At 44.9% G+C, this 15,743-nt stretch overlaps 1 protein-coding gene across 1 annotated transcript in view; it reads left to right on the top strand.

Annotated features, from left to right (window-relative positions):
• Positions 1–15,743, top strand: part of LOC124788523 (proton channel OtopLc-like) — a 220,359-nt gene that overhangs the window by 15,796 nt on the left and 188,820 nt on the right. Inside the window, exon 3 of the mRNA XM_047255793.1 lies at positions 8,847–8,927. Coding sequence (XP_047111749.1) covers positions 8,847–8,927 — 81 coding nt within the window. The remainder of the gene's footprint in view (positions 1–8,846; positions 8,928–15,743) is intronic.

Consider the following 15,743-nt stretch of genomic DNA (forward strand, 5'->3'; position numbering starts at 1 on the left):
CCTCCTTAATGAAACCTTCCTCCAACCCCACCACACCATCCACACTTCGCCCTATCTCCTCCACCGCACCGATAATCCCCTCCCAATTGCTCGTGGCGGAGTTGCTATTGGTCACCGCCGCCAGATCCCCGTTCGGCTCCAACCTCTCCTTCCCGACCCCACCGAATACCTGATCCTTAGTCTCTTCTTCCCCGGCCTTACCGTTACCTGCACCACCATCTATGTCCGCCCCAACGCTCCTCTTCCCTTCGACTTCCTCTCCCACGTCGACCGTACCTTCTCCTCCTACGTGATCGCCGCTGACCTCAACATCCATAGTCGTTCCGCTGCCCAGTTATGGCGGTGGCATCGGTTCCTCTCCACCCTTCAAGGCGACCTCGTCCCCATCCCCCAGCACACCCGTCCCTAATCCAACTCCACTCCCGATGTTATTCTCTCCTCCCCCAACCTCCTTGGTTGCATAACGGTGGATGTCCTGGAGCCTATTGGTAGTGACCATCTCCCTGTCCTCATCATCATTTCAGATGGACGTCGCCCCCGACCCGACCCTCGTAATGACCCTCCCCCTAAGTACGTCCATGACTATTCCCGTGCCAACTGGAATGCCTACCGGGATACCCTCTCCACCCAGGTCGATAGCCACCCTTTCACCTACCACCACCCCGATGATGTCACCCATGCTGCCTCCTTTCTCCAGCAGACCTTGTCTGAGGCCGTGGAGGCCCACGTCCCTACTGTCGCCATCCACCCCCACCGTCCTACCTTACCCCCACAGGCCGTCCTCCTCCTCCGTGAATCCCGCCGTCTCTACCGTGCCTTCCTCCACACGCGTGACCCGGACACACTACGACGCCACCGGCAACTCCAACGACACATTCGTAATTTGCTCGTGGCTAAGAAACGCCGGAACTGGCTACAGACATGCACCCGTTTAAATGCTACCCTCCCAATCAACTCGTCCAAGTTCTGGTCAGCCTTCCGTCGTCTTACCGGAACTAAACCCTCCCCCTACTATCCTCTTCTCCATGATGATCACCCTTTCCCTGACACCCTTAGTAAGACCAACCACTTTGCCTCCTACCTCTCCGATGTATTTTCCATCCTCGATGATCCCCAGTTCGATTACTCCCTCTTCCTGGATATCCGCGATCAAACTGACACCTCTGTCCCTCCCCTCGCTCCTGGTTTCCAGTACTTGGACAACATTACACACACAGAACTCAATGCCCCTATCACTACACAGGATCTCATTGACACACTCCGCACAAAACCCAACACCGCTCCTGGTCACGATCGTGTCACCTACCGTCACCTTCGTGAAGCTCCTGTCTCTTTCCCCTCCACCCTGGCCAGGCTCTACAATGTAGTCCTGTCCACCGGTTACTACCCCGACCTGTGGAAAACCTCCCGTATCCTCATGTTCCTTAAACCTGGCAAACCGCCGTCTGCCGTCTCCTCCTACCGTCCCATCAGCCTTACCTCGGTCTTCAGCAAGGTCCTGGAATCTATCCTCACCCGACGCATCCACCAGCATCTCCGCCAGCACTGCCTCCTTCCCGTTACCCAGTGTGGCTTTCGGCCTTCCTTCTCTTCCGACGATCTTCTCCTTCAACTCACTCATCTCCTTTCTGAACAGCTTAATTCCCGTCGCTCCGCAATATTCCTCTCCCTGGACCTCGAACGTGCCTATGACCGCGTATGGCATTCCGGTCTCCTCTTCAAGCTCCAAACCTTCGCCCTTCCCATTAACTACGTCCGTCTGATCGGCTCCTTTCTCTCCCGCCGTCCTTCCTATGTTACCATCCATAACACCGATTCCTACACCTTTTTCCCCTCTGCCGGTGTGCCCCAAGGCTCCGTCCTCTCCCCCCTTCTGTACCTTTTGTACACGGCGGACATGCCACCGCCGTCACCCCCCGTCCACCTCCTCCAGTTTGCCGATGACACTACGTTCCTTGCACTTGCCCCCACCCTGCAGCGCTCCCAACACCTTCTCCAATCCCATCTTGACCGGTTCACCGCTTGGTGCAACCAGTGGTTACTCAAGGTCAATCCCTCCAAAACCCAGGCAATCATTGTAGGCAAAACCACCCCTTCCTTCTGCTTCCTTGATTTCTATCTCACCATCTATGGCCGTCCTATCGCCCTCACTCCCACCCTTAAGTACCTTGGCGTCACCCTCGACCGTCGCCTCTCCTGGACTGCCCACCTCCGGACAATCCAAGCCAAGGCACACTCCCGACTCAGTCTCCTCAAGCTCCTCTCCGGGCGTACGTGGGGTCTGGACCCCTCCACCATCCTCCACACCTATAAATCCCTCATCCGCCCTATCCTTTGTTATGCCCATCCGGCTTGGATCTCCGCCCCCCCCCCTACCTTTTATAAATCCCTCCAAATCATTGAACGTCATGCTCTCCGCCTCGCCTATCGCATCCGTCTCCCCTCCCCCACGCGGATCCTGTATGATCTCATCCCCTTCCCTCACCTCCTCCTTTTCCTTGAAAGGATATGGATCCTGTACACCTCCCGCAAACTCGATCCTCCTCACCCGCTCGTCTCCCCGATCCTCTCCCACCCCCGCCTGCTGCCGCGCCTGTATTCGCACGTCCCACCCGGTCTCCATCTCTCCACCCTCCTTACCCTCTCCCAAGGTGGCTTCCGCCAGCTCCCTCTCCCTGATGATGCCCTCCTCCCCTCCATCTACCCCTCCTACCAACTTTGATCCTCTCACCCTCCTCCTGTACTTACTCCTCTGGGCACCCTCCCTCCCTTCTCTCCCTTTTCCCTCCCTCCTCCTTTTCTCCCCCCTCCTCCCTGGGCCTCCCCTCCCCTGTCCCTCTCCTCCTGCCCCCGTCTCCTAAGCCATTGGCATCCTTTTTTTTTTCCCCTCTCCCACACCTCACCCCTGTTCCCCTCTTGGCAGGTTCCCGGACTCGCACACGCTCAGTGGACATTCGCGCGCCGGAGATCACCGCCATCAGTGTATCGTGTGTGCCATCATGTTTAGTGTTCAGTGTTCACCATCACATTCCATTGTTCACCAGTGCCATCGTATTCTTTAGTGTTTGTGCGTCGTGTCAACAGTTCGTAGTGTGGATTGTCATCGAGTGTGAACGGCTTCTTGTGTTTTTATGTTCATGTGTCTACTGTTTTTTCCCGCCGTTTTTCTAAGTGATGTCTCTTCTCTGTTTATCTCCATGTACTCTCTTCGGCTGAAGAGCGGCGTATTGTGCTGCTGCCAGCCTACCTGATTGTTCAGGTGTCAAAATAACAATAAAGTAAAAAAAAAAAAAAAGCCTTTCCCCTTTCCCACCAGAGGGAGACACCAAAGCCGCGATTGCCACAGCGGCACCACCGCCAGAAACGGAGGACGACTGCTTCACACTACGCACTGCGGCGGCTCAAATGAGGTTTTCTCTATTACCGATAGTAATGTTGCAGTCACTCTTAATAGTCGAATTACTCTGTGAATACCGGCTGCTAAGTCGGAAGGATGTCCTCGAGGAACTGCACATAGTGGACTGTAGGCTCTGAAATGAACTCTTTAAATGCTGCTCAGGAACTGAATGTTCGTGTATCATGTTTTCATGCCTGTTGGTGGAAGGATTCCCATGTCTCACGTACAAAGCAGTCCGCTACAGCAGTCCCTACAGCAGATGTCTACGCTATCGGCGGACGTGTCCGATGCGCTGGAGGAAGTAGCGCAGACGCAGGAAGAGGTCCGGGTTTGTGAGCGCCATCTGGAGGCTGCAGCACAGCACAGAGAGTTTCCAGAAGAAGGGTTGTGCCTGTGTGACGGCAGCCTCTCGCAGTATTTGTTGTGTAACACTTGCTTTGTACACAAAAATGAGAGAAGGAGATGCTTCAGATGAACCCTTTCTTATCTGCTATAATTACAGAAACGAAATATTCAAATTTCTGAAACTTTCTGGCAGATTAAAACTGTGTGCCGGACCAAGACTCGAACGCGGGCCTTTGCCTTTCGCGGGCAAGTACTCTACCACCTGAGCTACCCAAGCACGACTCACGTCCCTTCCTCACAGCTTTACTTCCGCCAGTACCTCGTCTCTTACCTTCCAGACTTCACAGAAGCTCTCCTGCGAATTCAAATTTCTTATGACACTTGATGGTGTACACGGCAGGCCATCTTCACTCTGCACTGATACCTTCTGTTTCCGCACCATAACTGTAATTTCTCGTCTCTTCGTAAGCTCCTTTCCTGTAACCTTTCATCTCTGTTTACTTTTGAGAAACTTCGGCATTTGTAGTTTTTCCTTATTATTTTGAAATGTGCATTAGTTGATGCTTGTCTCAGCGGCTAAGCAGATACTTGCCAGACTACAAATCCATGTTAAGCTGATCCAGTATGGATATTGCAGAACACGTGACTGCGTATTAATTGAATATAAATACAGATAACTGCAACCATTCAGTTTTGAAATATTTATTTCCGTGAAATAGTGTTCGAGCGTTTTCAGGTTCGTCTCCAGCTGGAGCAAGAAGGTAGGAAACATTTTCAGTTAACGCCAGAGCAACTAATTGTAAATATGGCAAATTGTATCGAGAGGCCAGCCGCGGTGGCCTAGCGGTTCTAGGCGCTTCAGTCCGTAACCGCGCGACTGCTACGGTCGCAGGTTCGAATCCTGCCTCGGGCCTGGATGTGTGTGATGTCCTTAGGTTAGTTAGGTTTAAGTAGTTCTAAGTTCTTGGGGACTGATGACCTCAGATGTTAAGTCTCATAGTGCTCAGAGCCATTTGAACCATTTTTTGGATCGAGAAACGAATTTCTTTGTTTACTGTGGCATATGATCCAAAGCTGGAGTCCTAGCCTGTAATACGAAGTTTTCTCACATTTATCGCTTCCTACACATCTGAATATGATACGTTAATGTGAAACATGTCAAACACGGTCATGGTTCTGAGTCCTTGTAAAACTGTAGGCCCCCTATAACTGGCTGGGTAAATCAGCTGAGAAATTTGAAGGATGCAACATCGTACAATCGCCTATAGAACCAGGCCTAGTAAAGCAATGCGATGTTGATGGTAGCTTTCTTGTAGATCGTAGCTTAAATTCTTACAAGCACCTACTCGGATTATATGCACTGCCTTTTCCTAAACGATCGTGTCAAAATGACACAGGCGACAGAGTGGTATAAATTTTCGCAAAATCAGTGCTCTGAGATAAAAAAAGTAGTTTCCAGCATTTAAGTTTCCTGTCTCAAAATATACATTTTATAGCCATTTGTGCCCCTCTTTCATTTGTATCGTTTTGACAAGAAGCTGTATCGCAGAACTGAGATACACTGTCTAGCCAATGTGACCATCTGTCAAAAGCGTGAATAACAATATTTTGCAGCGTGGACCGCAGCGCGTCGTGCAGAAAGAGAGTCATTGAAGTTCTGGAAGGTACTGACAGGGATGTGCCGCTGCCAGCTGCGATAGGCATCTCGGTTGACGATCCACAGCGCGAAAATTCCGATCGAGGCGGTCTCACAGATTCTCGATTACGTTTAAATGTGGAGAGTCTGGTGGCCATGTAAGTACGCTAAACTCATCCTGGTGCTCTTCGAGCCACGCACGAACACTGCAAGCTGTGTGATACGTTGCATTGTCCTGCTCGTAGATGCCATCGTGCCGAGCAAAAACGAACTGAATGTTGGGGTGGACATGGTACCCAAGGGCAGATGGGTACTTCTGTTGATTCAGTGTGCTTTCCAGAATGACGAGATCGTCCAGGCCATCCCACGAAAACATTCCCCAGACCGTAACGAACCGACGATTGTTGCAGGATGTTTGCTTTCAGACGTATCACGTCGCTCACTCCAACAGCCATCTGTCCGATGGAGCATAAAACGTGATTTATTTGAACAGACCGCCTGTGGATGTCCAGTTGTGGTACTGGAATGCAAATTCCAGCCTTCGTAGCCGATGAACAGCAGTTAGCATGGGTACTTGAACCATGTGTCTGGTGTGTGGTGTTCGATGAACGGTTCTTGAGGAGACACTGTTGGTAGCCTCTTGGTTCATCGAGGCATACAGTTGCCCCACAGTGGCACGTCTGTTCGCCCTTACACATCAAAAAAATGGTTCAGATGGCTCTGAGCACTATGGGACTTAACATCTGTGGTCAACAGTCCCCTAAAACAAAACTACTTAAACCTAACTAACCTAAGGACATCACACACATCCACGCCCGAGGCAGGATTCGAACCTGCGACTGTAGCAGTCGCGCGGTTCTGGACTGAGCGCCTAGAACCGCTCGGCCACCACGGCCGGCCTTACACATCACTGCAGCCTTCGTTCACCCCTGTCATCTCTGGCCCGTGGTGCGCCACAGTTCCCCCATCGCCAGTTTTGGATAGCGCCATTTTGCCATTCATGATATACAGGGTGTCATAAAAAGAATGACCCGATTTTAACTTGTAATAATATTGAGACAAATGTCACTAGGTAATTGAAACAGCATTAGATGTAATAGGCATGGACTAGAGTTTCAGAAAAAATCCGCTAGATGTCGCTACGAGCGCTGACCTGGAGCGTAAAGATTAATATGGAACATGTATACCGATAAATGTATTATATTCTTTCTTATTTAATCTTTCTTTTCACTAATAATAAAGAAAGATTAAATAATATAATAAATATATTTAATATAATTATGTAAATTAATGTAATATGGTATTAATATAAAATTAACTTTATATTAAGTTAACTTAAATATTAATTAGTTAAATAATCTAATTATAGATAATATATTAAATTAGATTATTATAATTAATATAATTATTTATATTAATATAAAATTTTATATTTAATAATATTAATTATATTTATTATATCCAATAATAATAATATTTAATATTAATTTACATATTATTATATAATTTATAATATAATAACCTATTTTAAGCTAAAAACATAAGTAGCTATAATCCTAGGTAAATAAATGTATTAAAATAATCATTTAATAATTATAAAATGACATTATAAGTATTTAAATTTAATTAAATGTAATATATTAATATTATTTATTATATATAATATATATTCAGATTATCCCAACCGAGATAAATTAATTAGGAATAACCAAAATAATACATAAACAAATTTCTAAAAAAAATTTTTAATTTATATATTAAATATAAATGAAGTGCCTGACTAAAGGGTTACCTTGATAGGGTAAATCAAGTAAATAAAATTACCTTCATCAAAAATTACATAAGACAGAATTAAACTACCTCCTTTAGTATCAAAAACTAACGTGCATCATACACCTTAATGTAAAAAGGTAAGCTAAACAAGCTAATGGGTTCATACCCCATTTATAGAGGTATCAAACCACTCCTTTTTAATGACCAACAACTCTACAAAACTTCTCTTCCTATCAACATTAATATGGCGTCCGCGCAACAGAAGGCGTATTGCGTTATTGAATTTAGTCGTACCCAATCAGTGATCGCAGTTCAGCGGACGTTTCATATTCGATTTCGTGCTAAACCTTCATCACCAAAGAACATTCGACGGTAGTATAAACAGTTTGAAGAAACGGAGTGTCTCTGTAAAGGCAAAAGTCTTGGCCGGCCACGCGTTCCTGAGCAAACAGTGGAACAAATACGACAGGCATTTGGGCAGAGCCCCCGCAAGTCTACTCGTCGCGCTAGCCGAGAACTTGCATTACTGCGCATGACAGTGTGGCGTGTGTTACGGCGTCGTTTAGCCCTCAAACCATACCGATTACAACTGGTACAAGCTCTTTGAGGAACTGACAAAGTGAAGCGAGTGGACTGTGAGACCAGGCTTGACACTCTTGGCCTCCTAGGTCCCCTGACTTAAAACCATGTTACTTCTTCAAAATGTTCAAATGTGTGTTAAATCTTATGGGACTTGACTGCTAAGGTCATCAGTCCCTAAGCTTACACACTAGTTAACCTAAATTATCCTAAGGACAAACACACACACCCATGCCCGAGGGAGGACTCCGCCGGGATCAGCCGCACAGTCCATGACTGCAGCCCCATAGACTGCACGGCTAATCCCACGCGTCTGTGATTTCTTCCTGTGGGTATATGTTAAACAGTGTGTTTACGATCATCCATTACCTCATGTCATTGATGAACTAAAAACCAGAATATCAGCTGCTGTAGCTTCAGTGACAGGAGACACCTTACGCTCAGTTTGGGATGAATTCGGCTGTCGGGTAGATGTCGTCTGTGCAGCCAATGGAGGACATACTGAACATTTATGATGGAGTTTTATAAACTTCTGTCTTTTCTGAGTAATTTAGTATGCAATTTGTTGGCGTTAAGCCCTTCTTCCTAATAAATAATTCTATTTAAAATCAGGTCATTCTTTTTGGGACACCCTGTACTTCAACTACAATGGCATGCGAACAGTTTACAAACTTAGCTCTTTTGGGAATGCTTTCATCCTTGGTCGATATCAATTAATGTGCCTTTTTGGACGTCAGGTAAATCATTCCGTTTCCACATTACAACAACGACTTCACTTTTTTCCACATCCATCCGACACACTTTATATACCTTCCACAGCTAGTCCAGCCACCTGCCGTCTGTGAGTGGTTATTGCACGCTGACGTCGAACATAGGCGGTGGCCACATTTATGTGACTGTATCGTGTAGAATTCCACTCTGAAATGTGATGTCTGTGGTCTGAGGGTGATCTGAACCCTTTCCAGATACATCACGTGCCCTTCGACTGTAACCCTTCTCAGATTTTTTATATTCTATTGTTGATAAATAATTCTCTTAGCCATGGAACAATGTAATGTAGTCGTGTCTAACGAGATAACCGCCACTTTGTAAGCAGATGTCACTGCAATTTTGCAGGCGGCAGCGCGTCGTTCCGACAGGGGGAACGCTGTGAGACAGCACCGCTTCCACAGTGATGGCGACGTTCTGGAGGACGAGGTGAGTCTCTAACAAGTCTATTACGTGGATTTATTCTTTGTCATCTTGGTTATCACATTATACAGAGAACTGAAACTCGAAATTTTTACTATCCCCGAAGCAGAATGGAAAACAAACGCAGTGTATACAGGCGGGTTGTCGCTCCATTCTTTTCTTGGAAGGCCAATATTTCTTTTATCAGCGGGTAATTTATTTTTTACGCTTTCTGCAATCTGTTGGAATATTACTGCGCGGTATGGGATCCTTACCAGGTAGGATTGACAGAGGACATCGATAAAGTGCAAAGAAGGGCAGCTCGTTTGGTGTTATCGCGCAATAGGGGTGAGAGTGTCCCTGATATGATACGCGAGTTGGGATCGCAGTCACTGAAACAAAGGCGGTTTTCTTTGCGGCGAGATCTATTTACGAAATTTCAATCACCAACTTTCTCTTGGCCGGCCGGTGTGGCCGTGCGGTTCTAGGCGCTTCAGTCTGGAACCGCGTGACCGCTACGGTCGCAGGTTCGAATCCTGCCTCGGGCATGGATGTTTGTGATGTCCTTAGGTTAGTTAGGTTTAATTAGTTCTAAGTTCTAGGCGACTGATGACCTCAGAAGTTAAGTCGCATAGTGCTCAGAGCCATTTGAACCATTTTGAACTTTCTCTTCCGAATGCGAAAATATTTTGTTGACACCCACCTACAAAGGGAGAAATGATCATCATAATAAAATAAGAGAAATAAGAGCTCGAACGGAAAGACTTAGGTGTTCCTTTGTCCCACGCGCCATTTGAGAGAGGAATAGTAGAGAAGGAGTATGAAAATGATTCGATGAACCCTCTGCCAGGCACTTAAGTGTGAAGTGCAGAGAAACCATGTAGATGTAGATAGATTGAAAAGTGCTGTTTATGGACGACGTGACACACCAACCACTCGGAGGGATCTACGCCGAATCGCCGCTGAGGAGCGGGACAATCTGGATACCAACAGTGCCTTGATGAACTTGTGGATAGTATATCACGACGAATATAGGCAAGCATCAATGCAAGAGGACGTCTGGACCACTACCTCTGAAGGTCTCGCGGTATGATGGTACAACATGCAATGTGGAGTTTTCATGAGCAATAAAAAGGGCGGAAATGATGTTTATGTTGACCTCTATTCCAGTTTTCTGTACAGGTTCCAGAACTCTCGGAACCTTGGTGATGCAAAACTTTTTTTAATGTGTATATTTCGTTGGCAATTAAAGGAATGGTTCTCTTCTTAATTCTCAGCCCCTGGTTATTCAGTCTTTTCCTATAGTCACCTCCCTCTTGACAGCCGGAGATCCTAATAGGGAACTAATGCGCAATCTTTTTCCAGTGGAAAGATCAGCGTGACACTTTTTCAAATAAAGGCCATATATGCCTTTATTACAGAGGTTTTCATTCGCTTCTACATCCTCATGACGTTCTCATTTCTCATTCTTCCGCCTTTTAGGGGCAGTTTCCTATCCGAGGACAAGAGGATGCCCCGAATTTCTGTTCGCTCCTCTACCCTCTCTGACAAGGCCTTTGGCGATATGAGGGTGACTCCTTATAATTGACCGGTTGGCAGCTGTTCTTTTTATTCATTCCTCTCTGACCCTGTTAGTGTTTCACTTCCTTATAAGAGCCTGGTCCTATCATCTCTCATTTATCAAGATTATCGCTGTTTGGATCTTCCTCTTCTTCTCGTGCCATGAATCATTAATTCTTTTTCGCACTCTTGGTAGTGAAGATCTATTTTTCACCTATTCTTCTTAGAATTTCTTCATTTGTGAGATTTGGTGCCCTGGTGGCCACAAGATCCTTTTCATCCTCCCCCAGCTCCTCATTTCGAAGCTTTCAGGCATCTCTTGTCGCATGAACTAGCAGCCTACGTGTTTGAGCAGTTCAAGGCCACGCTCCAGACAAAGATCCTAATAAATCTCTCTTTGGTGGTCGACATTTAGGTCCCTTACATGGGTAGTACCTTTTTGTGGCAATAAACTGCCTTTGCCTGTACAATTGTGCTCTTTATATTGGATGCATATTTGCAGTCATAGGTGATATTACCTAAGGACGACTGTGCATGGTACCAATATGTTCCAAAACCCACGAACGAAAATGTAATTATTTCAGAGGGTCATATCACGGATTTTGTTGATCACAGACATAAGGGGTCAAGCGTTTTGGATATTGCTTGGCCCAGCGACCGTCTGTTTACTTCTCGGAAGAACGAGAGTACTGAAGCTATCGTACAGTACAGGGTCAAAATTTAGACGTTACACACTTCCTCCACCCAGGCAAACTGAGCAAATCAATTGGTTCTTTTGCATTAGGTATAGCCTAGGGACGACATTTCACGGCTTATAAAAGCACCATTTGTTCATGAGCAGTTCCTGAGAAAACCCCGTAAAACCATGATTTGTGGGTACGAAAAGCAAAACGCCATTTTTCTGTTTTCGCAAATCTGTATCCATCATCAAGATACATCCAAAAAAACCATGACTTTTAGGAACCACCAATTGTACTAATTCGGGGGATGACGACTTCTATTTGCTGAGGACACTTTTGTTTCCAAAATGACAACAGCAGTGTTTTTAGGGCTGCAAGCATAAATTTCTGACACTCAAACATCCTATCACACATCGAGTGGCCCGCTAAATCACCCAATATTAATCTCAAAGAAAATGTCTAGTACTATTAGGAACAGTAGGTGAATCGTGGCAATCAGTACCCCCCTCCACCATCCCCCACCCCAGCCCCAATTTGATAGCTCTGCGGGATCTCTTCAACAACAGTAACTTCAGTGGCATACTTGAACTTCAGTGGCATACTTGAAGACCCGGATTCTCTTCCTCGCCGAACTGAATTCATTATGAAGAGTAGAAGTAGTGTTGACGCTATTAGTGTGATGTCTTTTGGGTTGACTAATTTTGTGTCCTTTCCGGTTATATCTGTGATAAAGAGGAGTGCACAACAGGCAAAGCTTCAAATACGACCAAAGTATATCATTTAAAAACTCCCAGACTTTTGTGCCATGAGAACGAAAGCAGTGATAGTTATAAAGGAAAGCAGCAGACGAGCGTAGAATTAGTTTCTAGATTAAATTAACTAGTATGAAATAAAACTAGATGATGTCTGGCAACGGTAATCACTACTCCTCTACTTAAAGGATTTCTTTTAATTTCTGTTAGTCACAGAGTCTATTAAAGGACAAAGTTATCTCTTCGCACGAAGTTGCTGATATTCTGTTTCCCCAGCATCGAAGTCGAAAGAGAATCTGCGAAAGAGGACGACTGAGTTGTATTACTTCAATTAGCAATTCTGTTATCTTCATCGTGCAGGAACTCGAATTAGCCTCTCTGTGGCAAGTTACACTATTCCAGTGCTCTATATCATTTATTTAAGTAAAATACAAAAAGAATCCGTAAGTGCTCAGTAACACGAAGTTAAAAAAGAATCCTCGCGTAAGTGCTCAGTAACACTAAGTTTGCGAACAATCACTCCTGTACTGGAAGGAAGCCACACTGATGCTTGGGTGATGACCGCGTTGGAAAAGTTTCGAAACGATGCTTTTAGGAACTTCACTATTTCTCACAGAACCGCGATTTTACAAATCCATTAAATAAAATATGTTATTTATCCAAATAAAGGGAACTGAAATATCATAAACAGAAAGACAAGAAAATTTAAGTGCTTGGAATTAGTCTATCATGTCATGTTCCACTCCATTTATCTATTAAGCTGTGACAGCTACTATCACAGGCAGTAAATTATTGATACGCAGTCTGGTTCTAATAGCGACATTGTGTAAGTTGTTATTTATTGTATTAAAAAAAATTTAAATTCTAAACGAAATTTTAGATTTTTCTTCACGTCGTCATCCTATTATGAACTGTCCTCACGTGATGACTATTTCCTCATCTCAGGCTCCTGGTTGATACATGTTTACTCATAGGTGCCTTACACGTTGTGATGGACATCGGTGACATTCTGAATTTGTTTGGTGGATGAGGATTCGAACGAAGACCCTACCTTGCGCTAGCAGTGCGTTACCAGTTGCGCCTTTCGCATACGGCTCATGAGCCGACTCAGTGTTTCAAATCCTCACTTTGTTCCTCTCCACACGTTCCAAACTACGAATAGGTTCTCCCACGATTCAGAATTAACACGACTTCTGACAGAAAGGAAATCTCGAAAGGTTCGACCTAACCATACCTGCAGTGAATTTATTGACGTCCTCTTTAGCTGAGTATGCACATTGGTAAACATCTATGACAAGTTAAAACTGTTTGCCGGACACGAAACCAGGTTTTTTATGTTTCTAGGTCAGCGCGGAAACAATCGGGGCACTCCTTTTCGGCCTCCTCAAAGCATCTGCTCTTCAGCCAAACAGACATTTTCTGGTCAAAAACAGAAATGAGACATAACCGTGTAGTAATCAATGACTACTCGTCTGATACGAAAATCCAGAAGAAAATTATATTGATATCATCTCGGAGCAGGTCAACGAACATGTATACCTTATAACAGCTATCGACCCCAGCATAGATACGCCTCTGACCTTTAATGCCCCAAGTTCTGAGCAGTTCTTATCGTATGACAGAATGGCATTCGGTATGACAGTGGTTCAACTTCCTGTCCGGCCCTTCAGATTTAGGTTTCCTGTGACTTTTCCTAAATAGCTTAACGAAAATGCCTGGATGGCTGCTTCGATTTTCTTCCTTAATGTTCCCCAATGCATCCTTGCTTTCCAGCTATAATTACCCTGTCGTCGACAGTGTATGCATCCCGTATCTTCCATTTTTTCAGACTGTTCTTCGAAAGTCACGTAGTCTCACAATACAGTCTCGTTTAAATTCAGGTAATGATTGCACGCTCCTCTTTGCCATCCCGGCATCTCGCATTACTTACAAAAAGAAAGTACTACGCTGTAAAGAACAGAGCACTCTTTCAATAAGTCAAACATAAGCGTTATAAGCTCGGGATTTTTATTTACTGTACGCGATTCCGGTTCCTTCTACTAGATAGCATTCTCAATCAATCTACATCCACATCTATGCGCATACTCACCGTATGTTGCATAATGGAGGGTACTTAGCACAACTACTATTTACTTACTTTTCGGTTCCAGTCGCAAGTAGAACGAGGAAAAAACGAGTGTCTTATGTTCGTCCGCACGAGCCCTAATTTGTGCTATCTTATTTCCGTGGCCCTTACGCGAAATGGACGTTGATGGCAATAGAATCTTTCTGCAGTCAGCTTCTAATGTCGGTTTTCTAAATTATCTCAATAGTGTTACACGAAACGAACGACGTCTTCCATCCAGGGATTCCCACTTGAGTGGGTGTCCATAACACTTCGGTGTTAATCGACACCTACGGATAACAAATCCAGTAGCACGCCTGTGAATTGCTTCGCTGCCTTCCTTTAACACCACCTGGCGGGGATCCCAAAAACCCAATCAGTACTCAAGAATGGGTCATACCAGTGTTCTGTAGGCGACCTCCTTTAAGATGAACTACAATTTCCTAAAATTTTCCCAGTAAAGCGAAATCGATCGTTCTCCTTTCCTACTGCCGTTCCTACGTTCTCATTCCATATCGCTTCGCAACGTTACACCTAGATATTTAATTGACATGACTGTGTCAAGCAGCACATTAATAACGCTGTATCCGAACATTACATGATTGGTTTTCCTACTAAACTGTGCTAACTTAGCTGGCCGGAGTGGCCGAGCGGTTCTAGTCGCTACAGTGTGGAACCGCGCGACCGCAGGTTTGAATCCTGCCTCGGGCATAGATGTGTGTGATGTCCTTAGGTTAGTTAGATTTAAATAGTTTTAAGTTCTAGGGGCCTGATGACCTTAGAAGTTAAGTCCCATAGTGCTCAGAGCCATTTGAACCACTTTTGTGCTAACTTATATTTCTCCACATTTTTTTTCTAAACTGTATTTAACTTTTAACGCTTTCACATACCACCTCATATACCAGAAAATAACAGAAAACAAAACTCATTTTATAAATAGTTATGTAGTCTACAACACATTCACATTTAAGTCTTCAGTATGGAGATCTTAAAGAAATTGTCGATTGAGTAAATTCTTAGGTGATACTTGCGTAGCATTCACATTAAAGTTCTTTCCAGGAATAATCCATATTTTTTACAATAACTGTTAATTTCCTGTAGTTTGTAATCTTGTTGTGTATAACTAGAAACACTATTCACATCAAGTTTAGAGCAAGCTCTAAGCTCGAAGTCATCTTGTATCAGCATACACTCACTTAACGACGACACTTCCCCGTACATCATAGAATCATCAGTAAATAGCAGCAGGTTGCTGTTCACACCGTCCGTCAGTTCGTTAATGTATGTAGGGAATAACAACGGTCCTGTCACACTTCCCTGGGGCACTCCTGACGATATCCTTATGACGGAAGAACATCCGCCGTCGATGACAATGTACAGTTTTCTATTATCTAAGAAGTCTTCAAGCCACTCACATATTTGGGAACCTAACCCGTATGCTCGAGCCTTCGTTAACAGTTTGCAGCGGGGCACTGTGTCAGTACTTTACCATTCTCTGGCAATTACACTTACTAATATGATGATCCTAAATAGATGTGTTCTTTTTTCGTTTTCCATAAATACATAATCATAAAAGCTCGACTTACAGATCTTCCAAATTTTCATTAAGAGCTCGAGATATCCATCACTTTTCCTCCCAACCCCTTCTCCTCCTCCCCCTCCCCCCCCCCCCCCCCGCCACCCCATCCATTTTTCTTTCTGTACCCCTCAGCCCACCACAGACTTCTATTCGCACCTTCATTATCTG

This window comes from Schistocerca piceifrons, chromosome 3 (genome assembly GCF_021461385.2).
Source record: "Schistocerca piceifrons isolate TAMUIC-IGC-003096 chromosome 3, iqSchPice1.1, whole genome shotgun sequence".
In the NCBI taxonomy this organism is placed as follows: domain Eukaryota; kingdom Metazoa; phylum Arthropoda; class Insecta; order Orthoptera; family Acrididae; genus Schistocerca; species Schistocerca piceifrons.